Below are 26,683 nucleotides of genomic sequence, written 5' to 3' on the forward strand. Positions count from 1 at the left end.
GGAGCCAACCCTGAAGGCTTCTCTGGGCCTTGGTCTTCCCATCTGTAAAATGGGGGCACCCAGGCCATAGTTGACAAGTCTTTATTGAGTACCTAGGACGTGGAGGCCCTGTGTGAAAACTTGGGGCTGCATCTGTGAACTAAGACTTGAACTCCATCTGGGTATCAGCCTCATGAGGAGCTTGCTAGATGTGTAGACTCTGGCCATGCCAGACTTACTGAATCAGATCTGCACTATTAACAGATGCCCAGGGTGTGTGTGTGTGTGTGTGTGTGTGTGTGTGTGTGTGTGTGTGTGTCTGTCACAGGCTGTGGAGCTCTGGTTTAAGAGTGTGCTGGGCAGAGGGAGATGCAAGAGCCAAGGTCCTGAGGCTAAAACTAGGTGTGTGTTGGAAGGACAGTGAAGGGGAGCGAGGCTGAAGGGTAGCTGGGTAAGGGGCAGAGGGGAGGAGGGTAGGGGAGAGATGCAGAGGAGCTGGATCATGAGGGCTGGAGCTTGATGCTGGCAGGTCCCTCTACTGGGACCCTCTACACCCCCTCCCCCACCAAGGGCAGACAGACATACACGCACACCCCTCTGTTCTGGCCGAGAGGTGCTTAAACAGGTGTTCTGGAGCCTGAACACCACTGTTTAGCTCCTGGCTCAGTCAAGTTCCCTTACCTCACTGTGCCTCAGTTTTCTCATTTGTGAAACAGAATAGTAATGAATAGGCCTGACCTCATGAGAATCTCGAGAGGATAAAGTGAGATGGGGCCCAGGAAATCTCAGTGTCTGGGGCATGGTGGGTGCTCCCTTGATCACATGGGTACTGGTAGCCTGGTAGGGAGGAGGGGAGGGAAGGGGCAGGGCTGCCCACCCCCCTGCTGAACCCCGTGCCCCCTCCCTGCCCACAGGCTTCTTCATCTTCCTCTGGTACTGGTCCATGCGGCTGCAGGCCCGGGGCGGGCCCTCGCCTCTGAAGAGCAGCTCGGACAGCGCCAGGCTCCCCATCAGTTCGGGCAGCACCTCGTCCAGCCGCATCTAGGCCACCAGCTACCCCCCAGAAGCCGCCTGAGGAACCAGAGATGGGGCTTGTCCTCACCACCACCTGCCACCCCCACAGCCAGGCCTGACACTTGATGGTCAGCCAGAGACTTGAGAGGAAGGCCCAAGGACCTTGGGGTGAGGGGGCTGTTGCCTTGGCAGCCAGATGCCCAGGCTCGGCCCTTTGAATTGGCCTGTGTACTACTCGGCTCTCCGGCCCCGCTTACAAGAGGCTCAGGAGTAGGACCTGTACCCCCACTGTCCTGAGGGCTGAAGGCTGGTCTTAACTCACCACCCCTGGGCCCAGCCCTCATGGCTGAGGATGGGAGGCCACAGGCCCCAAGGTCAAGACCTAGACCTGTGAGGCCTGGCACCATCCTTGGCCCTGTCCTGGCCCTGGACAGAATGTGCCAGAGCTACTGTCTCTGGTGAGCTCCACGAGGGCCCTCTGCGGTCCTGTCATTTTAGCCTGAGAGTGGTACTCAGGGCACACGAGTGTGGGGCAGAGCTTTGAGCCAGAGCCCTGGAGGAGGAGAGCCCCCTGCAGCAGCAGCTCCTCTACCTCTGAGCCCAGCACCTCAGCCTCCCCAGCCGCCATCCCTCTCCAGCCCCCGATTCAGCCCTGGGTGGGGCCCCAATTCCAGTGCTGTATTTTGGGTTGTGGTTGCCAAGAGCTGCTTGGTGCCTGCTGTAAACCTTTATCTACTGCACAGGCCTTTGCCTGCCTTTGACTCAGGCTTAGTATAGATGTTCTTGGCTGGGCCAGGTCTGTCTGTCCATCTGGGCCTTTCTATAGGCTGCCTTGCCCTTGTTCACCACTGCCAAGCCCACCCCTCACAGGGACTGTCAGCCTCTCCCAAAGCCCTCTTGTGGCAAGAACTGTGGAGCATAGCAGGGCAAATTTGCTTCTGCCCTGTACTGGGAAGACTGAGGTGTGTCTCCCCTGGTGACCCTGGCCTAGAGCCTAACATGCTCCTCAGGAGCTACAGGCACGGGATTAGGGATTGCTGGAGATCCAGGAAGACTTCCTATAGGAGGCAACATTTGATCTGGCTCTCAGCCTTAAACATGGGGAGGACTTTCTTTTTAAGCACTAGCTCATTTGTCTTTTGAATTTAAAGTAGATGTTCATTGTAGAGAATTTGGAAACTATAGAAGAAAAAAAAATTAAAATCAGCTGTTGTTAATACCTAACAAACTAATGTAAACGTTTGGAGCGCTTCCTTTTGTGCTTCTATTAAGAGTCATTGATACAAACCCCTTAGGCCCAATCAGGAAACACAGATGAGAGAAGGTGGCCATGTGTGAAAAAAATCAACTGCTGGAAACTTTATCCACCAGGACAGGCAGGGGATAAACGGTTACTTGGCGTCAGTGTTGGGAAGGCAGTGGGGAATGTTGGGGTCTGTGGTGGATTGGAGATGATTAACCCGATGCCGTGGGAGCAGCAGCCACTCAGCTCCAGCCGCCCATGCCCTGAGCAGGGATGCAGGGATGAAGGTCCATGTAGCCATACCACCCACCTTTTATGATAAATCAGGAATCAATTGTGTGGGAGCAAAATCCCTTGATTTAAAAGTCTGACTCATCCAGAAAATTCACTGGCCAAAGAAATCAGATGTGGGGACTGAATTCAGCCCTTGGATGGTCATGTGATGTACAGAACTGGTTTGTGGGCTGGAATGAAGTAGGTGGGCTGCAAGAAGCAATGATTGGACTTGCCTCCCATCACCACCTCCAGCCCAGTTCCGTCCAAGCTGCTGTGCCTGTGCCCCGTGGCACAGGCAAGGAGGATCGGAAAGCTTTCTGTGCGGCTCGGTTGCGAGAGGAGCGGCGTCTGAGCCCAGCTGTGTGCATCCAGGTCCACCCCGAGCTTCGGCCCTGCGCAGCCGCCTCCCTCATCTCCTGGCTGCTCCAGGGGGATGGCGGGCTGGGGGAAATGGACAGGATGGGTGCAAGGCCACCTTAGCCATGGAGAGTAGACTGGCAGTGCCCTCTGATGGGTGACTGTGGGATCCGGAGACCTGCGGGGACCTCGGCACGCGGCACCTCCCTGTGCCCGGTTTCTCTTCCAATGTTCTCTGCTCCTCTGTCTGTCCCGTTGGCTTTTGCCTCCACTTTCTGCGAGTCCTGAGGACAGAGGCAAGCCTGGCCCCCCAGTGCCCTGCTTGGGCAGATTGGGTGGGGGGTCAGAGCCAGCTCCCTCCTCATAGGCCTCTCAGTCTCTGCAGGAAGGTCTCCTGGAGCGCCACCCCTTGGCTAGACCTGGGGGCACGTCCCCCCCATCCTCAGGGAGGGAAGGAAAGGACCCAGCTCCTTGCTGCCCCCCCCCCCCCCCGCCCAGCAGAGAGCACTCCCTTCAAACACATTCTCCCACTTTGGAGAGCTCTTGCATTTTAGGTTTTGTGTTTGAGGCTGGCTCAGGTTGCAGGGAGGGGTCTCGGGTCGGATCCCACCTTCTCGGGACAGGTGCTGGACGGGCCCCTCGACGGCTCTTCTCGTGCTCTTCAGTGGGCCGTGGGGCCTCAGACAGCAGGACCGCTCTTCTCAGGACACAACCAGGTTTGCCTGTGGGGACGTTGCTCTGGTGTAGGAAACGGACTGAAGAGGCCAGAAGGGCAAATGCGGGCTGGGCCTGGCCAGAAGCCCGGAGGCCTTGTCCCTAGAGACAGAAGCCCACCCGGAGCCACGGGGACAAATCAGTGGTGAGAGGAGGTGGCAGAAAGTGAAGTTATAGTTCCATGTGCTGGGATTTGGAGGCCCCGGGGCTCTGTCCATGGCTCCAGGCCAGCCCCCAGCCCCGATGGGGCCTAGGAGGGGTGGCCCTCCCCCTGGCCCTGTCCAGTTATCTTTGCCACTTTGCCAGCCCACCGCCCCCTGTCCTGTTTTTCCAGGTGTGCTGGACACTCTGGGTGCCTCCTTCTGGGCCCTTCTTCACACACAGGCCCCCATGAGCCCCTTTGAGGGCCCTGGTGCTAGCATGGGTCTGCAGTGATGGTGCCAGCCAGTGGCAGTTCCCAAAGCCCTTGTCTGCCATCTCGCCTCACCTGGCTGCCGCTGGGAGGGAGGGGGAACGGGCAGTGCTTCCCATCTGGCCCCAAGTCTTCCCTGCAGAGGAAGTGCCTGGGGCACCGTGCCAGATTCCCACCTGCCACCCCCGTCCCAGGAGTGACGCCACTGACCTCCTCTCCCCAACACTCTCCAGGTCCAGGGGGCACAGAAGGGGACTGATTCCTGTCTGGACACTGTGTGGGAGGAAGGGGCTGGGTGGGTCCTCAGACCCCCATGGTAGAGCATGTGGCGCGCTGGCCCTGGAGGGGAGGGGATGCTGGGAGGATGCGCCTTCTTGGCAGGGTGTTCCTACCCTTGATCTTGCAGTGACCATGGGACCATGCCAAGGGCCCTGGCCTCATCCACACGGCTTCCTCAGAGCCACCAGATCTGGGGCCTGAGTGGTCAGCCCCTCCCCTTCCCTCGTGGCACTCCCCATGTGTGTCTGCTGCTCTCACTTCCTGTCTGGGCCACCGGTGACTGGTTGGATGATATGACAGTAATTGCACAGTACTGACCATCATAAAAAGATAATTGCCATGGCCACACCCAGTGGTCTAGACAATTCTACATACACAGAATAAGTTCTTTGCATGTCTGGGAGGCTCAGAGCAGCAGACAGCTCATCTAAGCTCACCCAGCCATGAAGGCCAGGGCAGATGTCAGCCCAGGCCTGACCAACCCCAAAGCCCATGCTCCTGCACACCCCATCCTGCTTCTCCCATTATCTAGTCTGGTCGGGGAGGGCTGGGGCCTACACAGCTGAGCCTTCTCTCTTCTGATGGTCCCAACAGACTTGGCCTTGATCTGACTCTTGTTCAAACCATAGGTATAAGTGAAGGAGCATGAGCCATCCGCATCCCTCTAGCCAGGATTGTGCCTGGCATGGTACGGATCTCCTCAAACCCCAACACGGCCCTGCCTGGCAGCCCTATTGCTATATCTGCTTTACAGAGGAAGAAATGGAGGATCAGAGAGGCCCCCAGCTTCTGAGAGGAGGGTCTGAGCTAGGTGTGTCCGACTCCAAAGCCTGTGTTCGTTGCCATTCCCCAGGGGTCTGCGTGGGTGTGGAGGCCTCTGTGGCTGTTGGACCCCAACTTCACAGCTCCCAGCAGCATCCCTGGGTGGGATCAGCAGCCCCCTCTGCAGGCTGTCACAGGGTAGGGTAAGGCAGGAGCACAGCCCAGTTCCCCACACTCACCTTTCACAACCCAGCCGATGGTGGCTGGTGGCAGAGCAGGAAGGCCAAGAAAGAGGCCACAGGAAGCTTGACGCTGCACGGGAGGGGGGGGAAAGGGGGTGGGGGCAGGCCACACCACAGAGCCTGGGACCAGAAGGACACACAGACGCAGGGCTCTGGCCAGTGAGGGCAAGACTGGCCAAGGATGGTGACACCCAGGACTCTGGAGGTCCTGCTTCTCTCGCTCCTCCTGCTCTGGGCCTCAGGTGAGCAGCTGGTTCCTCGTCCTCTTCTCCTGAGCTTGGGAGACCCAAGGGCAGAGGTGGGGAAGGGGGTATGGGTGGGGGTGTCTAGAGCATATCCATCCAAGGAGCCCACCTCAATGGCCTCTGTACCTTCTCTCACCTCGTCCTCTGAGTTAGCTGTCATCCTGATAAACTCAGATCAGCCCTGGGTCTCAGGTATCTGGTGCTTCCCACAGAGCTCCCCCACTCCCCTGCTCTGGGCTGTGGCTGCCTGACAGACCTGGCTCTGGGACACAGTGGGCCCCGGACACACTCTTATCCAGGTGGTCTCCGAGAGTCTGGGGAAGGGGGTCAGGATGCCCTGGAGGCTGAGCCCAGTTGGGGCTTGTACTGTCCTTCCTCTCCCCTTTGTCTGGCTCCCTCCACCCTGAACCCTCCCCACTAGCTCCCCTCTCCTTGTCCCAGCAATGGCCTCCCAGCCCCCAGTTTCCCGAGCCCCCACCCCCACCCCCATGGTCAACCTTTCACACAGCCTTGCTCTGATGGTTCTCCAGAGCAATATGAGGACTCTTGGCCTTGCCCTTGGCTGTCATTTCTCCCGGGAAAGCTGAGCCCACCCTGGCCCACCTGGCCAGCTCTCACTCCCTCCTTGAGCCCTGTGGCCCCCTCAGGCAGCAGGAGTGCTCCCATGTCAGTGCCCTGGGTGCTCCTTCTGGTTTGCTCTGGATTCCATGAGCCCCCCACCACCCCCTGACTGTGCCTGCCCAGCAGGGGGCCATGCTGCTTTGGGCGCCTGGACCAACCTCTTTGGGCTTCAAAGAATCTTCTCTTCAAATGTTGAGAGATTCGGCAAAGTGCAAAATTCAGTCCTTGGCTCATAAAAGAGGGTAATGGCAGAGCAGGCCGTCAGGCAAGCCTTGGCAGATCATGACCTCAATGACCGATGACCGAGGGGCTACTGCTGGTCTCAGCAGGCATCCAAGGGATGCTGGGCCCTTCACAAAAGCCATAACTACACTGGTTGGGATTCAGGGATCCCCCCTAGTGACCAAGTTTACCCTATGGTAATGCGGCTGCTCCAGCTGGGGCAAAGCGCCAACCATTTGAATAGTGTGAGGAGCCTTGAGAGGCATACACATGGAGGTAAGTCTCCTTCTTTTGTGGACATTTATGGGTCACTCACCATTCATTTGTTGATTCATTCACTCCACACTGATGGGGACTTCCGTGCTGTGCCAGGCCCTGTGCTGAGGAGGCGGTGGCTAGGGCACAGAGAAGCAGGCCCTTGGCGGTGAGCCGTAGGGAGGTGCAGGGACTGACTTCCAGCCCACTCCCCACTCCAACCTGGATGGAGGGGCTCCCTGAAGGTTAGCTTTGGGGGCGGAGCAGGATAGGGGAGGGTAGTGCAGGTCTTCAGGTGGGGACTGACACCGTCCCACCCAGGCCTGGGTCAGGCTCTCTCTGGGCTAAATGCTTTCAATGTCTTCAAAAAATAATCACAAAAAAGATATTTAATCATCTTTTCTGTACCTTCCAAAAGCTTCACATAAAGGACTGCACCAAAATTTCATGGTGGACTGGGAGGGAGGCTCTGCTAACACCGGTCAGGGTGCCACCTGCACCAAGCACCCACTTGTAACCCCTTGGGCACACAGAGCACTAGGGTTATCCAGAGAATAGCACCTCCCCACCCATCCCCTCCTCTCTCTTTTTCTTTCCCTCTTCTTCCCTCTTTTCTCTCCTTCTTTCTCCTTCATTTAAAAAGCAAACATGGATTATATTATATACATGCTTATCCAGCATTTACTTCTTTCCATTAAACAGTGTCATGAATATCTTTTTTAAAAAAAGATTTATTTGAGAGAGAGAGAGAGAGAGAGAGAGAGCATGCGCACATGGGGGAAGAGGTATAGAGAAACCATCTCAAGCAGACTCCCTGCTGAGCATGGAGCCCCATGCAATTTAAGGCTCGATGTGGGGCTTGATCTCAGGACCCTGAGATCATGACCTGAGCCAAAACCAAGAGTAAGATGCTCAACTGACTGAACCACCCAGGCGTCCCTTCATCTACCCTCTTTAAAATTCATACATTGGGGCAGCCCCGGTGGTGCAGTGGTTTGGCTCTGCCTGCAGCCCAGGGCATGATCCTGGAGACCCTGGATCGAGTCCCACATCGGGCTCTCTGTATGATGCCTGCTTCTCCCTCTGCCTGTGTCTCTGCCTCTCTCTCTGTCTCTATGAATAAATAAATAAATAAATAAATAAAACTCATACATTTTGATCCAGAAATTCTTAGGATAGTAATGTTTTCTATGATTTCTTAACACAAGCTGACATAAGCAGTGTTGCTCAAAATAGGAAAATAAAAGAGTGATGGTCCTAAAAGTCCACCAACAGAGGACCAATTGAAAAAGCATTACAACACACACCTAGGGGTATAGTGTGCAAGCGTATCGAGGAGAGGGATCAGTATGTGCTAATGTGAAAAGCTCTTCAAGATATCTTGCTAAGTGATCATGTTCATGTAAATTTTCAAATGATTGACATCAAAATACCTGCCTATATATCAACAAGTTCCACAAAGTTGTGCAGTGAGCTGCTACTGGTGGCGAACTCTGGAGTGTGAGCTGGGAGCTGCAGGGACTTTTACTTTTCGTTTTACGTCCTTGTGTATGTTTTTTTAAAAAAACTGTGCATGTAGGAATTTTGTTGAGAGATAGGTAACTGTGGATATATGCATACATCCAATGTGAATACACAAATACGTAAATAGTTTTACTATGAGATTCTCACCTCCTGGAGTAAATGATACTGGCTCTTTGAACACTTACTATGAGCTATATCCTTTATGTCTGTGGTCTCCAATCTTTCTCCAAACTCCCAAGGAAGGTATTATTAGTCCCATTTGACTGATGAGAAGATGGAGCATCATAGAGTCTAAGTAACTTGCCTGAGGTCACACAGGTAATAGTGACTCAAAGTTTCCATTCCATCCCGCATACCAGGTGAAAGGGGAACTGAATGGGAAGCCCCAGTCTGGTTTGTCGTCCTGGTGCTGTCTCCAACTAGCTGGTGATCTTCCTCAGTCACTATGCTCCAAGAGCCCTCAGTTTGCTGTGTTCTCCTCTACCCCAGAAGGTAGCCTGTGAGAGTTGTAATGAGAATGTGGGAGAATGAGGCAAACTGAGACAGAATATGCCCAAGGATTATACCATGAGGCCACAGTTGCAAGGGCTCTGGAATGTCTGATATGGAACAACTGTAGAAAGCCTAGCAGACTCCCTGGAGGAGACAGCAAAGGATAATAGGTCTAACATATGAATCCTTTAATCTACAGAACCATGTGCCAAGCTCTTTGTATATATTTTCCCCAAAGTATCCTACTGAGCCTATGAAGTAAGGGGGTCATATCTCCTTTTGCCTTGGAAACAGAGGCCCAGTGAGAGTGAGTCCAGCTCAAGTGCACCTATGGATGGAGCTGGAATTCCAGGCCACATCACCAGACCCTGAAGCCTGAGCATCTTACCCCCCAACCCCCTGCCCTTGCTGCCTCCCCACCCAGCCCACTCATACCTTCTGCATCCTCCCTTCAGGTATGGAAAATTCTAGGAAGGAACTGAAGAACGAACCTGAGCAACCGAGAAATGTCTGCCTGGGGCTCATCAATAAGGGCCAGTATGAATCTTTCCACCTGGGGAATACTGCTAAGTGCTTTTCGAAGTGCACGCAGTCAAACACTGAAGCCTGTGACCTGGAAAACTTGCAAAGGTAAGAGGGTCCTCTGAGCTAGGGCAGGAATCTGGGGTTCCTTTGAGGGTGGCAGGGAGGCTGGTATAAGGGACAGAGCTCTCCTGAAAATACTGCTCTCATCTCACCTTTCCATCCTGTTGTTTGATATCCACATTCCCTCTGGTCCATTCACTGACATCTTTCTCATCAGGAGAAGCTGAGATCAATCAGTCCCTGTCCTACCACTGTGGAGGGTCAGACATGGGCCCAAATGATGATTCTAGAATGCAATCACTCGAGAGGGTGGACAAAGTGCCAGGTTAGCTCAAAGGAGGGACGCTGATCAAGGCTTCACAGAGGAAGCAACCCAAGAAAAGACTTTAAAGACTACATAGGAGTTTTCTAGTTAGATCCAAACAATGTTAGAGAATAGGGCATCAGAACTTCAGTGAGTATTGGGGGATAAAGACAGTGCTCTGAAATGTGAAAGGGTGAAGTCCTGGGGAGGGCGACAATGGGGAGATGGGTTGGGTAGGAGATAGATTAGAAATAAAAGCAGGAACCAAAGTGTGAAGAGTCGTGTAAGCTATACCAGCATGGATGGGGGCAGAGCAAGGATGTATTTTAAGTAGAAGAAGAGCATGGCCAATTTTGCATTTTAGAAAGATTGCTCAGGTTTCAGGGAAGGACTTAAGGATGGTGATGCAGAAGGAGGCATGACCAGGTAGGATGCAACCAGAATGGTCTGCGTAGGAGTCAAGGCTGAACCACTACCACCACCACCAATTGGCACTGTGAACCAGGAAAGGAAGGATGGATTAGAAATTTAGATGATGTAGAATCAATAAAACCAAGAGGCCAAAAATTTAAGAGACATTGGGTTGAGGGAGAAGAAGGGGTGTGTAGAATACATCTCTAAGAATCAGCTTCAAAAATATTTTTGCCTCTCTCCCCTCCTATCCACTCCAGTCAAGGCTGGCCATAATTCTAAGATACTCAAAACAAGTTCAGATTTGGCACTCAGTTGGGGAGCCCTGGGTGGCTCAGCAGTTTAGTGCCTGCCTTCGGTCCAGGGCATGATCCTGGAGTCCTGAGATCGGGTCCCACATCAGGCTCCCCACATGGAGCCTGCTTCTCTCTCTGCCTCTCTCTCTCTCTTTATGTCTATTGTGAATAAATGGATAAAATCTTTAAAAAAAATTTGGCACTCAATACATGTTTGTTGAAAAAAAAAATGAATGAAAAGTCTGTGTCCTCAGGCTCAGCGTTAGGATAGCAATCTGATTGACCTACCTAATTTCAGTGGCCTAAAAACACTGCCGTCCCCTCCTGAAGTTGCCTTCAGCAGCTTCTTAATTCTGGGAAGCTGTTCTGGGAGCTCCTTTTTGTGCTGCCTTATGGTGGGGAAAAGCATTTTGGAAAAATCAGGGGCTTCTGGGGTCAGAAGATGTGGATTCTGTTCCCAAGTCTATCACTTAACCAAGTTACCTTCTTTGTCTTCACAACCCCATGAGGTAGGTCTGGTCATCCACCCATTTCAGCATATGAATTTGCAGGGAGGGCACAAACATTTCATCTCTAACAGGGGCTATTATGAATAAAGCTGCCTTGAATATTTCCGTACATGTTTTTTCATGAACATATGCATTCATTTCTCTTGGGTAAATGCCTAGAAATGGAATTGATGTCAAAGGTAGACATATGATGAATTTTAGTAAACATTGTCAAGTTTTCTGTGGCAGCTGCATCAGTTTACACTCCCACTGGCAACATGTGGGAGTCCAAGTTACCCCACATCCTTGAGACACTTGGTATCGCCATTTGTTTTAATTTTTACCATTCTGGAAAGGTTATAGTGGTATATCATTTCTTTTTATTAATTTTGAAAGCTTTATGAAGGTACAATGTATGTATCATCCAGTCTATACATCGTTAGAGTACTGCTGAATAATTTATCGTGTATTATGCAGGGCATGCAACCATTATGACAATCACTTTAAAAACACTTATATCAGACTCCAAAGCACCCTCATGCTCATTTGCAAGTAATCCCTCCTCACATACCCAGCCTCAGTCAACCACTGATCTGCTATCTACTCCACAGATTTGCTTTCTCTGGGTATTTTCTATAAGGGAATCATACAACATACTATCTCTTGAGTCTTGTTTCCTTCACTTACCATGTTTTTCAATTATATTCATATGTTAGTATGTACCAATAGTTTGGGTTTTTTTATTACTGGTTAATATTCCATCATGTAGACATACTACATTTGTTTCTTTATTCATCAATTGATGGAAATTTGGATTGTTTCTAGTTTGTTGATTGTGAATAATGCTGCCGTGAAAATTTGAATTCAAATCTTTGTAGACATATGTTTTCATTTCTTTGGGGTAAATACCTAGGAACAGAATTGCTGGTATATCCGATATGCTTAGCTTTATAAAAAAACAAAACAAAACAAAACGCCCAACAGTTCCTTAAAGTGTATCATTTGCTTTCCCATCTGCATATTTTAGTTTAAAATATAATCTAAAAAGGTACAGCTTAGTCCTATTACATTTTTGCAACATTGTCAGTCTTTCTGGTTATAGCCACAGCTGAGTGTCAGTGATGTTTCACTATGGTTTTAGTTTGTGTTTCACAAATGACCAGTGATGTTGAGCAACTTTTCACATGCTGCTTAGCCATTTGTATCTTTTCTTTGGTGAAATGACCACTCAAATATTTCCCCTTTTTTTTAAATTGGGTTTTGTCCTCTCATTACTGACTTTTAAGAATTCTTTCTGAATACAAGTCCTTTATCAGATGTACGATTTGCAAATATTTTCTCTCAGTGTGTGTCTTATTTCTTTGTTTTCTTAATGACATCGTTTGGAGATCAATAACAATTTTGAGGAAGCCACATTTAAATATGTGTTTGTGTTTGATATCGTATCAAAGAAATGTTCATCCAGCTACAAATTTTCTAAGTTTTCTTCTATACGTGTATGTGGTTTTATTTATTTATTTTTAAGATTTTATTTATTTATTCATGAGAGACACAGAGACAGGCGGAGGGAGGAGCAGGCTCACCCAAGGAGCCCGACATGGGACTTGATCCCGGGTCTCCAGGATCACACCCAGGCTGAAGGCGGCGCTAAACTGCCGAGCCACCGGAGCTGCCCAAGTGTATATGGTTTTAGCTCTTATTATTAGGTTACATTTGGAGTTAATTTTTTATACACAGCATGAGGTAAATGTCTAACAATATTATTATTATTACTGTTAATTTTTGCATTTGGATGTCTAATTGTTTCGGCACCATTTGGTGAAAAGAGTGCTTTCTCCATAGAATTGCCTTTGAGAGGGCATTCCACTGATGAGCTAAATGGGAACTCCTGGATGATCTTCTCCTTACCAAGATAGTAAACTAGAAACCAAAGTACATCCCTAGGGAGAACTGTAGGGATTAATGCCGCCATGAAAGATTTGAGAGTTGCAGGGGTGGTGATGCCTACCTTAATTCCATTTAACTTACCAGAAGTCAGGTGGGTGGTGGAGAATACCTGTGGACTATCAAACATTTAATCAGGTGGTGAGTCCAATTGTAGCTGCTGTTGCAGAAGAATATGTTTCCTCGAACAAATCAACACAACTCCTAGCAATTGTTATGCTGCATGGCTTATACATTGTTCTCTATACCAATTTTCAAGGGATTTTACTTTTACCTGGCAGGGCCAACAGTATACTGCCACAGTTTCCTCAGGGCTCTGTCAATTCTCACAATCTCTGTCATCATTTAGTTCACAGAGACCTTATTAATCTTGACACTCTACTGAGCATCACTCTGGTCCATTATATTGGCAACAACATGTTGATTTGATCTGATGAGCAGAGAGTAGCAAGTAGTTAAGATGCCTTAGGAAAACAAATGTGAACTAGACAATAGGAAATAAACTCCACAAGAGTTCAGGGGCCCATCACCACAGGGAATTTTCTGGGATTTCAGAGGTCTGGAGTACATCAAGTTATCCCCTCCTGGGTAGAAGGCGAGTTATTGAACCTCACACCACTTAACAATTTTTTAAAAAAGGGACGGTGTGGAAAACACTTATGCAAACATGAACCAAGGATATCTGAGTAGCTATGTTAATATCAGACAAAGAAGATGATGTTGAAATGGGTGTCAACTTTGTCATTGAAAATTCAACTTTAGGGCAGGGCAGCCCCAGTGGCTCAGCGGTTTAGCGCTGCCTTCAGTCCAGGGTGTGATCCTGGGAACCTGGGATCGAGTCCCGTGTCGGGCTCCCAGCATGGAGCCTGCTTCTCCCTCTGCCTGTGTCTCTGTGTCTCTCATGAGTAAATAAATATTTTTTTAAAAAGTCTTAAAAAAAAAAAAAGAAAACTCAACTTTACATCTATGCCTTAGACTTTTTGGCTGTGTTACATTTCACAAATAAAATTATTTTTTAAAGTGCTCTGAGAACCAGATCAGGAAATCTTCCCTCAAGAAAGTGAATTGTGTTGTTTTGTGAGGCCAAAGAATTTTTAAATGCATAGATACATATATAGATACATATATATGTATCTATATATAGAAATACAATTAAATGCATATATATATATACAATTATAATTCACTATCTTATTTGGTAACAATGAAAGTCACAATACTTCTTTGTTTAGATTTTTAAAAGATAAATAAAAGCTAGACTTTGTGTAGCTCAATCAATGGATTTTGACCATCTCATCTGGCTGTTTCTGATTGGCTGGTGTTCTAACTGCCTGCCCAACCCGAGCACATTTGCACATATTTGCATGGTTTACTCTTTACATTGTACAATGTTTTTTCTGTGGTTTCTCTGAGTTTCTTCCATTGGTAGCTGCAACTGTTCAAAAGTGATATGAAAATACAAGTCTCCCTTTTGTCTCCCTGCCAAGCCCTCCATAGCTTATTCCTTCCAACACCAGTTCAGTTCCCATAAGTCATTTGCTGTTCAGTTCAGCCTTCAAAGGGCAAATTCCCAATATGCAGTTAGCACTCAATAAGTGTGAGTTGGCACTCCTGCCGCACAATTATCACCCTGCAGCTTGAGATACTTAGAGGAATGTATAAAGAAGATATGTAAAGACCAATCAGTACATGAAAAGACACTCAACATCATTAGTCATTAGGGAAATGCAAATCAAAACCACAATGAGATATCACTTCACACTAGGATGGCTACAACTGCACACAAAACAAGACAAAATGGGGCAGCCCGGGTGGCTCAGCGGTTTAGCGCCGCCTTCAGCCCAGGGCGTGATCCTGGAGTCCTGGGATCGAGTCCCACGTTGGGCTCCCTGCATGCAGCCTGCTTCTCTCTCTGCCTGTGTCTCTGCCTCTCTCTCTCTCTCTCTCTCTCTCTCTCTCTCTCTCTGTGTCTCTCATGAATAAAAAAATTTAAAAAACAAAAAACAAGACAAAATGAAAAACGTCAAGCACTGGCATGGATGTGGAGCAATCGGCCCCCTCAAACATCAGTGGTGAAAATGTCAATTGGTACAGCTGCTGTGAAGAGCAGTTTAACAACTCCTTGAAAAGTTAAACATAGAATGACCATATGACCCAGAAATTCCACTCCTAAGTATATACCCCAAGGGATTCCAAACAAGTCTTCAAGCAAAAGCTTAGACTTGAGTACAAGCAGCCCTGTTCACAATAGCCAGAAAGCGGAAAGGACCCAAATGTCCATCTGTGGATAAATGTATCCACAAAATGTGGTCTAGTCACACAATAGCATATTATTCACCCATAACAAGGAATGGAATACTCACACATGCTTATGCAATATAGATGAATCCTGAGAATGTACAAAGTGCAAGAAGCCAGACATAAAGACCAGATGCTATATAATTCCATTTATATGAAACTTCTAGAATAGGCAAATTCATAGATTAGTGTTTTCCAGGGCCTGGGAGAAAAGAGGAAAGATGACTGCTTCATGGGTATAGGGTTTCCTTCTGGGGTGATGAGAATGTCCTGGAACTAGATGGTGGTGGTGGTCACACAACATTGTGAATGTATTTAATGCCACTACATTGGGTAGTTTAAAATGGCTAAAATGCTAAACTTTGTGTTATATATATTTTGTTACAAAAAAAGATAAACATATAAACTACTCAGAAGGACCACTGGCAGGAATCCCTCAGAACAAGCCCAGCTTGCTCCCACATCACCCTTCTTCTCTTACAGTGATTCCAGGGTCCTTCCTTTAATATTCTGGGTCACACCTCCTAACCCAAGAGCCTGATGGTAGCTGCTCATGACATCTCTTCTCCTGACATCCAGGCTGGGGGCCGGGTGAGGCGGTGATGTAGCCTGCAAGACCCTACCTGCCCCCTGACCCCTGGCCCTTTGCAGGTACTGGCTGAAATTTGAGGACCATCTGGTGGAGAGTCAGTCGGGCATAGTGAATATGTCTTTTTTGAAGGCTGCTGTCCAGAATGTCAGCACCAACATCTCAGAAGACCTGCTCTTCTCTCTGACGCCTTCCCAGGTGAAGCGTTCCCTATCTCTGTTGGCCAGTTCAAGCTCCATTTCCCTCTATTTGATAGCACTCTGTCACTTAGCTAATGGGTGCTAGCGTGTTGCTTGGATGGGTGGATCCTGGTGACAGATGACCCAGGATATGAGACTGTTATAACTTAGAAGGTCACCAAATTGAGAATCCGGGTATCTGGGTTCCAGTCCTGGACTCCCCATCGCCCCACTAGGTGTCTTCCAGGAAATCCCTTCCCCTCTCTGGGCCCCAGAGCCGTCATCTCTGAGATGAGCTCTACGGCTTCTCCACGGTCTGAGGTTCCCTCCTGCTCTTCCTCCCAGGGAACACAGCTCCACAGCTCAAGGCACACTTCACCATACAGCAAAGGGCCAAAAAGGCAGACTCTAGATTTATGTGGGTCTTGATTCAAATCCCAGCTCTGCCCTTTACCAGCCAATCTGATGTTGGGTGCATGACTGAAATTTTCTGAGTTTTTGTTGCTCCATCTGTAAAATGGTGACAGTCTTGCCTACTTTCAAGGTTATGGGGGAGAACAAACAAGATAAGGCACAGCGAGTGCTGGGGGCAGGGAGGGCAGCCTCTGTTAAGGAGTGAAGCTGAGGGTGGAAGCTCAGGCAGCAGGCAAGTTGGCTGTCATCGAGGTACTTCTAGGTCTGTCTGGAAGAGGGGACATGAAAGATAAGACCTTTATTGATGTGACCCAAGCGGCTGAGCCCTCGGCATGTGTCACCTGCTGGCCCCAGAGAACACCCCTGTGTCCTTTGACAGGGGTCCAGACTGGGAAGGAGAAAGTTGGGTCCCTCGCGTCAAACACTTAGTTCCTACTGTTCCAGCGCCCATGGGAGGCCCTTGAGGCAGGACTTGGTCGGACCAGGCTGCAGCCCCAGTGGACCAGTGAGGTCAAGAATGAACACATCACTCATGAAATTTATTTTACTATTTTAACCATTGTTTGCTTTTTACAGAAGTTGTTGGGAAGGAATCACATTCCGCATGAAGTTTTTGTATTTTCTGCCTCTGCTCTCGCTGTCTCTCTTCCTGCGGGCTTTATTCTTTCCAGTTATTCCCAGGTCAGAAGCCAGACACGTGACCCTAAAGCCCGGTGTAAGCACAGGGGCTGGCAGGATACTGGCCTAATGTGCACCACAGCCAACCCTCCCTTGTACTTGCAAACTGAACTTCAACAGCCCACTTTGAGCCTGACCCTGATGGGCGGTCACACAGGCACCGTTTAGCCCCATTCTCCATAGCAGGAAGACTGAGCATTCCATGAGGGCTGTGGCTTGTCCAAGGGTTCACAGCCTGGACAGAGCCAAGCCTGCAGCATGCCCCAAGGTGTCCTGCTTCTCAGAGTGATGCCTCTCTACCCAGTGCCTCAGTTTCCCTTCCCAAGTGGGGGAATGGCAAGAACACTGTGTTGAGGGCTGTGCTGGGTTTTGGAACCCTGGGGTAAAGATGGGAGCTCCGGGGTCTGTGGTTACAGGTTCCAAGGCAGATGACAGAGGATGAGCATGATCATCCCGACAGAGTCCGGCTGCCCAGGAGCCTCTTTGAATCCCTGCAGGGCAACAGGTCGGAAGTCTGGCTGGCCATCACCATCCTGGACATCGGTCCGGGGAATCTCTTCAAGGTGAGAAGAGGCCTGGTGGAGGCTTAAGGCAGCTCAGCAGGTCCATGTTTGGTTCACCAGGGACCTGTGCCCTAGCCTGCCTTCTCTGGAGTCTTCGCTGTGGGTCCCAGTGGGGATGGAGGAGGTGACGAGCCTCCGGGAGAGCATTTCTAAATCAGCCCGAGGTCGTCCGACTTCTGTCTTGGGAGTCTGTGTGCTGCAGACTCACACTGGTCACATACACTCAGACTTTTGGATCCCACACACCAGTGTCCTTGGACTTGTATGTGTATCCCAAGCGTTCAGGTCCTCTTGTGCGCCTTGTGCATGTACGAACACGCATATTCTTTCATACTCCTGCTGCACATGCAATCATGTGTGTTCATGTGTGATGTGTCCACAAAAGCAAGCGTACCCCTGTTCTTGCAAATGTGCACCAGGCATGCATCCTCAGAGGTGTGTGATCCACTTGTGTATGTAGAGCGCACCATGAGTGCTGGTGTGGGCAGGTGCTCACCCACCACAGGCTTCCACCGCCCTCCATTTTGGACTCATCTTTCTTCCAGCCCTGCACTCCTCCAGCTAAAAGGGCAGAAGGCTGTTGGGTGCATGGCTTTGTGACCAGTTGGCCAGAGGGTAGGGCCCACTGTGATCCAGCCCAGGCAGGAGACTACAGGGAACGGCTGGAAGACCATTGCCCATGACCCCTTGGCCCCCTGCTCCCCTAGCCACAGACTTTACTCTCCAGGCAAGGGCCATGGGTCCTGGAGGTTCCCAAGAACCCCAACAGCGTGGGTTGGGACACCCCCTTCTGAAGTCCATCTTTGCATCTCACTCCACAGGGGGCCCAGCTCAGCCCGGAGGACAGCAGCCACGTGTTGAACAATCGCCTGGTGGGCTTGAGTTTGGGCCGTATACCTGTTGGCCCACTGGTTGAGCCTTTGGAGATCACCTTCTCCCACCAGCACCTACCCCCTGTGAGCCCCCAGGCCTGGCAGCTACTGAGGGACAGACAGGCGGGTGGTCACCCACAAGCATATGGGCAGACATGTGAAGGACTCTGCACCTCCCATCCTTCCACATCCACCCAGAAGAAGCCATTAAGACCATACACACAGTTGTACCCAGGGACACATGCCACCTGTGCATAAATATCCACTTGACCCCAGACACCCTGCCACTCACGCTTACAGAGGTGCACATAGGACCTGGCAAACCCATGAGCACCCACACGGAATTGCACATCTGCCCACTTACATACTCCCCTAAAGGCGTGAGTACATAGACATGCAACCCTCCTACCCACAGCCCCACACCATGTCCACATGTCTCACACATGGATCCATGGTTCACCAAATGGTGCATTTCATGTTCCTGTGTGGTCTATGGGGTGAGCCTTGCTTTCTACCCAATGCACACTCAGGACAGGGTGGGGGGCATGCTGTCCTCTCCCTTCTCCCCGCACTCTCTGCTCCCCTTTCCCAAGCTCCCCTTGCCTCCACCCTGACTCTATTCTCTGGTTTCAGAACATGGCCCTCAGCTGTGTATTCTGGGATGTGACTAAAGGTAGGTAGGGAGGGTGTGGGCTCCTTTGGGGGGCAGAGCTCTGCTGGTGGGGCCCCTCCCCTCCCTTCCTTCCTCTATGTTCCCCTCCTCTCCGGTCTCTTCCACTTCCCCATATTCCCATATACTGTCTCATGTTCCCCTCCCTTCCGCTCCAGGGTCAACAGGACGCTGGTCTTCCACGGGCTGCTCCACGGAGCTCAGAGCCAAGAGGACCATCTGCCGCTGTAACCATCTGACCTTCTTTGCTTTGCTGCTGGTAACAGCCCACCCCCTCCCTGATCCCAGCAGCTCTGGAGGCAACAAAATTTCCTGGCAGGGGCCAAGGCCTTTGGGATGTGTGAGGCCTGGCCTCCAACTGATGGGGTCCCGGTTGGGGGGGGTCACCCACAGAGGCCGATCTTGGACCAGGCCACCGTGCAAGCCCTCGTTCGCATTTCCCGGGCTGGCTGTGGAGCCTCTATGATCTTCCTGGCCTCCACTGTCATCCTCTACGCTGCCCTAAGGTGGGTGACTCCCCACCCCCACCCCATATCTCCCTCTTGTCCCCAAGGGTGAGAGCAGAGCAGGCTAGAAAGCACCCTGATTGTGCAGCATTATTTACACTGATATCGTCTCCAAACCTTATTTTCTTCATCTATAAAATGGGGTTGGGGGTTGAAAAGTGTCAGAGCTATTTCAGTCAGAAGTGGCAGAAACTAAATTCACTTAAACAAAATGGGGACTATGTGGTTCATATAATGGACCCACTTTAGGCATGGTTGGGTCCAGGGGCTCACAAGATGTCTCCAGGACTTGCCCTCCCTCTGCTTCTCCCAGCTGCTTCCTCCTTTGTCAGCTGCGTCAAGCAGCTTCGGCACACTCAGGGGTCTTGGCGAGTCCCGGACTTGCATCACAGCTTCTCAGCTGTCTAGGCAACAGATTTTCTATATGAAGTTCCAGCATTGAAGTATTTTTTCTTTGACATTTTATTTTGAAATAATTATAGACTAACAGGAAGTCATAAAAATACTGCATGGAGTTCCCTGGTTCCTTTATCCAGCTTTTCCCAGTGATAACATTTTATATAACTGTAGTATCACATCAAAACCAGGAACTTGACATTGGTACAGCGCTAATAGCTAGAATACAACTTCCACAATTCTTTACATGCATCTTTGTGTGTGTGTGTGTGTGTGTGTGTGTGTGTGTGTGTGTGTGTGGTTCTATGTGATTTTATCCCATGTATACGAGAGCTGAGTTTTGCTGGTCCAACATGGACCATGCACCCATGACTGGACAGGTTACTGTGGTCAAGGGATGAATTACATTGATCGGCCAGGCCAGGTCATGTGCCTGCTTCAGGTTTGAGCTCACAAAGGGTCAACCTCAGCCAAACTTCAGGGCTGAGAGCCGGAAAGGGTGTCCTCAGGGAGACCTAGGCTGTTTGCAGGTGGAGGAGTGGGTACAGGACAGGCAGAGATCACTGTGGCCTGTGCTCAGGCTCTCTGGGTCCAGGCCAGGGCTGAGGATCCCCTAGGAACTGTCAACTTAAAGGAGCCTGTGGAGCAGCCCCACGCCCCACCCCACCCTGTACCCCAGCTTGACCCATGACTGAACTGGAGCAGCCCTGGGGTCTCCCAACCCAGTTTGGGGCCCACTCACTACCCTGCTCCATGTGCCTCTTTGCCTCTGTCACCTTTCAGCTGTGGGCTGTAGCCCCCATTCGCCTCACCCCTCCACTCAGACTAAACTATGAGTGTGAGCAGTGTCATTCCTACCCCCAACCAAGCCCGGGCCTGGAACACAGCCCCCACCTCCAGCAAGCTGAGCATGATTTGCCAGCCAGCTGCTCTGCTGGACCTTGTGAGCTGGGCTTGGAGTGCCAGGAGGATGATGTCGAGGGTGGGCACGGGAATCTCAGGTTAGGTGGACATGATCCCTCACATTTCTGTCTGGGAACCCTGGGCTCCCATCCCTCCAGTGAGAGCCCTCAGGATCTGATATGCTAGGAATGCAGAGTGGGATCTCCACAGAGAGGGAGCGAGTCCCCGTCCGTCTCTGGGCCTCACCCACTACATCCTAGCCTCCTGCATTGGTGCAGGTCTATCCTCTCACTCAACCAATGCACACAGGGCCCCCTCCTGCCCTAGGGGAGGGAATGGGAGGGGGCTATGGTGCGCTGCAAGAAACCTCCAAATCAGCCTGGGAGAAGTAGCATCCAGAGACAGCTTCCTTAGAAGGAAAGGCCCGGGGAAGTTTTGAAGGCAGAGTAGGAGAAGGCACTGAGAGCAGAGGGCAGAGCAGAGGCAAAGTTTGGGAGGTGCAGAAAAGCAGAATGCATTCAGGGAATTGTGGGGTGTGTGGTTTGGCTAGAGCATGGAGTCGAGGGGCGAGGCCAGCAGGACGTGGACCTCCCTGCCCCAAGCACCCAGGAGAGAGTTCCTGAGCCTGAACCTGATGGCACTCTCACTCTGGCTGCGGGCAGGGGTGGACCAGAGAGGTGGGGTAGGGAGGCTGGGGTGCAGATCCTCCCCAAGAGAAGCCGCGGCCTGGCCTCCCACCACCTCTCATTGGCCTGTCTCACCCCAGGTTCTACCGGCAGAGGTTCAAGTCAGAAGATGCCCCCAAGATCCACGTGGCCTTGAGCATCAGCTTGTTTCTCCTGAATCTTGCCTTCTTCATCAATGTGGAGCGTGACCGTGTGCCCTTGGATACCGTCTGCTGGATCCAAGGGGCCATCTTCCACTACTTCTTACTCTGCACCTTCACCTGGATGGGCCTAGAAGCCTTCCACCTCTACCTGGTGGTCATCAAGGTCTTCAACACCTACTTTGGGCACTACTTCCTGAAGCTGAGCCTTGTGGGCTGGGGTAGGTGCAGCTTGGATGGGCAGAAAGCATGGCTGGCCCAGGGACGGACTGGAGTGGGAACTGCCTAGGGCAGAGAGGTGGCTCCCTCTCTCAGTCAGGCTCAGGGCTTGCGGGGTGGGCAGCAGAGGGGATTTGGGGGGAGGACAAGCCAAGGGAGCCCCAGCAATGCCATACCTCCTGCCATTGTGCACAGGCCTGCCCGCCCTAATCGTCATTGGCACCGGGAGTGCCAACAGCTATGGCCGCTATGCCATCTACGACAAGATGAATGGTACCACACTGCAACTGTGAGTGGTGGCTGTGGGAGCAGGGGTGACATCAGGTCCCTGGCTGCACAGATCGGGGCCAACGGGATGTGGGGATTACAGGGAATCCTGGAAAGAGAGACTGAGGAAGTCAAGGCAAAGGATCTTCCAGGTAGCTCATGGTCTGGAGGGGTAAACTGAGGACTGGAAGGAGGAAGTGCAAGGAGACAGGGGTTCTGACTGGGGGAGAGTGAGCTGAGGCAGGATGCCTTGCTCTAGCCTGGGCCATCACCAGCCCACATGGCACCTTTGGGTAAATTTTAAAAGGTATCCACCCCCGTTCTACCAACCTGCCATGCCAGGGGCTCAGCCTGGTAAGTGGAAGGGGTGCTGGATTTCAGTTCCACGCGTCCCTTCAGCCAGATGCCCTTGCGTAGGACACAACCTGCCCAACGTTAGCGGCAGCCCTAGTTCTAGTGAGGTTCTGCCTCTGAATTGCCGTGTGGGCTAGCTCAGCCCCTCCCAGGGCCTCAGTCTCCTCATCTGTACAATGGGGGGGGGGGTGATGGATGTGCTCTTCTGGGCCTTTCACCTTGCAGTGCAGGAAACGTGGGGCTGAGCTGAGCCTCCCCAAGTGTGCCAGTCCCAGGCCCGTGGCTCTGTGCTAAGAGGGGCTGGTGGGGTCTCGGTCCTGTCCCCGGAGCCTCACACTCAGGGGCCACGGGCTGGGGAGGTAACATATGTGCACGCGGTGGCTCAGGTGGGAACTGCAGTAAACCGGCAGTCAAATACCCATCTACTGTCCCTCAGGAGGACATCCACAGAGCTGCCAGGTGGATGGTTTTACAAGAAAGGCAGAAATCCAGATGCTGATGCCAAAGCTCCCGCTTTTGAAAGGGTGGTCATTAATTCAATTGTTTTACAACATAATGTGGGGTAAACAAAACGTGTCTTTGGGGCTAAATTGGCCTCTTTGCACTCGCTGGTCTGAAGAGATGGCAGACTGGAGCCTCCTGATAGCCCCTTCCCAAGAGAATGGAGGACTGGTGGGTGGCAGTGGGGGGGGAGGTGTCTTTTTGGTCAGAGAAGATCAGTTAGAGGAGATTGCCTGGGGCTTGCTGGGCAGGGGCACTTCTCCAGTCCCAGTGGCCACCTACCTCCTCCAGGTGCTGGTTCCATGAGAAGACGGCTCTCTCTGCCCTCTACATCACTGTCCATGGCTACTTCCTTGTCACCTTCCTCTTCAGTGCTGTGGTCCTGGGCCTGGTGGCCTGGAAGATCTTCACTCTGCCAAGTGCCACAGTAGGCAGGGAGCAGGGGCTGAACTGGAAGGGCGTCCTCACTGTGCTGGGCCTCTCAAGCCTCGTGGGTGTGACCTGGTGGCTGGCCATCCTCACGCCCCTGGGCCTGTCCACCATCTATGTCTTTGCCCTATTCAACTCCCTGCAAGGTGAGGCTCCTGGACTGGGGAGGGGATGGGTTTCCTCATTGGCAAGGGGGGGTTTTGGGAGGATAGGGAGGGGACAAAAAACAGGATTCCACTCAGGCTGGCTCAAATCAAGGATACCGACTTCAAATATCCAGGCCTATTCCAAGGACCCCAAGGCGGGAAGGATCTAGGGAGGGTGGCCTGATTCAGTCTGGTCCCTGTTCTTAGGAAAGTCCAGGGATGTCTGGGTGGCTCAGCAAATAACCATCTACCTTTAACTCAGGGCTGATCCCAGGGTCCTGGGACCAAATCCCCCATCAGCCTCCCTGCAGGGAGCCTGCTTCTCCCTCTGCCTGTGTCTCTCGTGAACAAATAAATAAAATCTTAAAAAAAAAAAAAAAAAAGGAGAGTCCAGGATCGAATCAGGCCGTCTTGGGCCAGGTGTCCATCTCTGTGCAACCAGCTGTGACCAGGGAGGCAGGATCATGTGACATCATGGCCAGATGACGAGGGCAGCCCGTCATCTGCCCCTTGCCCCCGCAGCGTCCTTCCTCTGATATTTCCACAAGAGGGCAGGTGACCAGGTATGGGTGACAGCTCCCCCTTCCTCTTCACTCCTCACACTGTAGCATGCATGCTGCTTTAAGAAGCATCCCAGCCCAAGAGAAGCCTTTGGGAAGGAAGCGATGAGGTGTGCTCTGACTCAAAGTCTTGCACTCACACAGGGCTGGCTCCCAGAGCCTCATGAGAATGTGTGGCATTGTGGTTTGGCAGCCCTGGGGACAGACAGATCCAGACCAGAGCCCTGGTTCCACTTACCACCTCAACAAGGCCCTCGGACCCCCTGATCGTCTTTCAAGCTAGGACAATGTTGGTATTTTTCTCACCAGATTTTATGATGAGTAACCAAGCTAATGCTTGTAGGGGACCCAGTAGGCCTTCAGTATCATCAACTGTGTTAGGAATAACAGAGACACTCCCCAGGGGAGAATCATTAGTCCACATCTGGAACATCCCAGGGTTGGAGAGGGACACACCTTGAAACTAGATTGTACCATTGTTCTTCCAGGGGCCACCCTTAATAGTTAAGTCTGAACACTCGACTGAGTTATCCCGACTCAGTGTGAGTGCCTCCATACAGTACTCTCTTCCAAAATGTAACGGTCCTTATTTTTTTATTTTTTTAAAGATTTTATTTTATTTATTTGAGAGAGAGAGAGAATGAGAGAGAAAGAGTGCTCACATGAGTAGGGGAGAGAGGCAGAGGGAGAAGCAGACTCCCCCGCTGAGCAGGGAGCCCGATGTGGGGCTCGATCTCAGGACCCCGGGATCAGGACCTGAGCCGAAGGCAGACGCTTCACCAACTGAGCCTCCCAGGTGCCCCTCAACAGTCCATCATAGGGCAACCCCGGTGGCTCAGCCGGTTTAGCACCTGCCTTCAGCCCAGGGCGTGATCCTGGAGACCCGGGATTGAGTCCCACGTGGGGCTCCCTGCATGGAGCCTGCCTCTCCCTCTGCCTGTATTTCTGCCTCTCTCTCTCTCTCTCTCTCTCTCTCTGTCTCTCATGAATAAATAAATAAAATCTTAAAAAAAAAAACAAACAGTCCATCATATACTTAAGTTGCCCTTGAACGCTTCTCAATAGTTTTACGGATGTTTCAAGTTGTAGTTTTAAATTCCTTTTAAGCACCCACTGAGTTTTGACTTTTTGATCAATTTCTGTACTTACTAGAATTTTCACACCTCCTACCTTCCTGTTCTTCCTGCTGCCAGGCCTTCTGTCATAACCCTGAGTGGCAGGGTGGCAGGGAGAGCCGCGGCAGTGCTGGCTGCCTGAAAACGCCTTTATTCTGCTCTTTCCTTTCTTTTATTGTTAAGATTTTATTTATTTATTTATTTATTTATTTATTTATTTATTTATTCATGAGACACATAGAGAGAGGCAGAGACACAGGCAGAGGGAGAAGCAGGCTCCAGCAGGGAGCCCGATGCAGGACTCGATCCCAGAACCCTGGGATCACAACCTGAGCGGAAGGCAGATGCTCAACCACAGAGCCACCCGGGCGCCCCTGCTCTTTCCTTGCTGTGATAGATGTCTGCATATGAGATTTCAAGGCCTCCGTTTTTCATTTCCAAGATTTCTATTTGGTTCTTTTTCAGGTGTGGGTTTTATTTTCACCCGGTTTTTCCATAAGTTCTTGAACTTTTGCAATGGAGCTATTTGTCATCTGGGAGCCACCAGCCGGGCTGCCCAGTGCCCCTGGCAGTCCAACCCCCGGCTCATCGAGGCCCTCTCCTTCCTGACAGGTGTCTTCATCTTCTGCTGGTTTGCCACACTCTACTTCCCAAGCCGTGGTGCCATGTCCTCTTCTTCTGGCACTGCCCGAGTCGACCAGGTCCACACCACGTCGCACGAATAGGAGACCTCCGTATGGTCAGGCTGGGAGTTGGCGCTACCTTCTGGACTCAGCTCTGACTCCCTGTGTGACCTCAGGCTGCTCCCTGTTCCCTCTGGGCTTCAGTTTCCATGTTTGTATGATGGGGCTGGGGTGGGAGGAAATGGGGACCAGGTTGGACCCACCTAGCCCCAAAGGTTCCATCTAGATACTTCTGTGGGTCCTAGAGTCCACAAATCCAGAATTGCAGGAGTCTATAACCTACAACTCTAAGACCCCTGGCAGCAGAGAGCGATGCCCCCCATCCCTACCCCCTACCTTCATAGCAAAGCAGCTTATCTCTGGCATTGGCCCCTTCCTGATCTCGGTAATAAGGGAGTCTGTTGCTCGCACAGCCCCTTGAAGGAGCCTAGCCTCTCCCCTCCCTCCCTCTTGCCACTACCCTCCCACAACCCCACCTCTGGCTGCCTGTCTTCATCCCCTTAGGCACTGGGGCAGCTGCAGACGAGACCTTTGGGCCTGTCTTCATGGATGGGCTCCCACTGTTCAGGAGGTGCCAGCCCTCCAGCTATCTGTGGACACTGAATTTCAGGGAATGCCATTTATTCAGTAGCGGGTGTGATGCCACAAGCAGGCCCTCTCCCCACTCTGACTGCCAGATGCGTCCTGTCACCGTGGGGTGGAGGGCAGATGGTCCAGGGCTCTGCACACTCATGGGCTCAGGGGCAGAGCAGGGGGGCAGCAGGCTGGGCTGAGCAGAGACAGGGCAGGTTCCCCCCCCGCCCCCCCCCCCCCCCAGAATCTGAGCTCTAATCAACAGACCATCGGCCTC

At 51.4% G+C, this 26,683-nt stretch overlaps 2 protein-coding genes across 4 annotated transcripts in view; both read left to right on the forward strand.

Annotated features, from left to right (window-relative positions):
- ADGRG1 (adhesion G protein-coupled receptor G1) overlaps window positions 1–2,225 on the forward strand; it is a 37,308-nt gene extending 35,083 nt beyond the window's left edge. For all 3 annotated transcript variants that reach the window (XM_055331959.1, XM_055331960.1, XM_055331961.1), the window contains exon 14: window positions 894–2,225. In XM_055331959.1, coding sequence (XP_055187934.1) covers window positions 894–1,024 — 131 coding nt within the window. In that variant the 3' untranslated portion in view covers window positions 1,025–2,225. The remainder of the gene's footprint in view (window positions 1–893) is intronic.
- A 3,106-nt stretch (window positions 2,226–5,331) lies between these two features.
- On the forward strand, window positions 5,332–26,622 carry ADGRG3 (adhesion G protein-coupled receptor G3). Its single transcript, XM_055331048.1, has 12 exons — window positions 5,332–5,520; window positions 9,093–9,267; window positions 15,615–15,750; window positions 17,240–17,386; window positions 18,208–18,342; window positions 18,892–18,931; window positions 19,087–19,187; window positions 19,322–19,434; window positions 21,500–21,780; window positions 21,974–22,067; window positions 23,192–23,475; window positions 25,763–26,622. Exons 1-12 carry the CDS (start codon window positions 5,460–5,462, stop codon window positions 25,873–25,875), a joined length of 1,680 nt encoding a protein of 559 aa, XP_055187023.1. The 5' UTR covers window positions 5,332–5,459; the 3' UTR covers window positions 25,876–26,622.
- The last annotated feature ends 61 nt before the right edge of the window (window positions 26,623–26,683 follow it).

The sequence above is a fragment of the Nyctereutes procyonoides genome, unplaced genomic scaffold (genome assembly GCF_905146905.1).
Source record: "Nyctereutes procyonoides isolate TBG_1078 unplaced genomic scaffold, NYPRO_anot_genome, whole genome shotgun sequence".
Taxonomy (NCBI): Eukaryota; Metazoa; Chordata; class Mammalia; order Carnivora; family Canidae; genus Nyctereutes; species Nyctereutes procyonoides.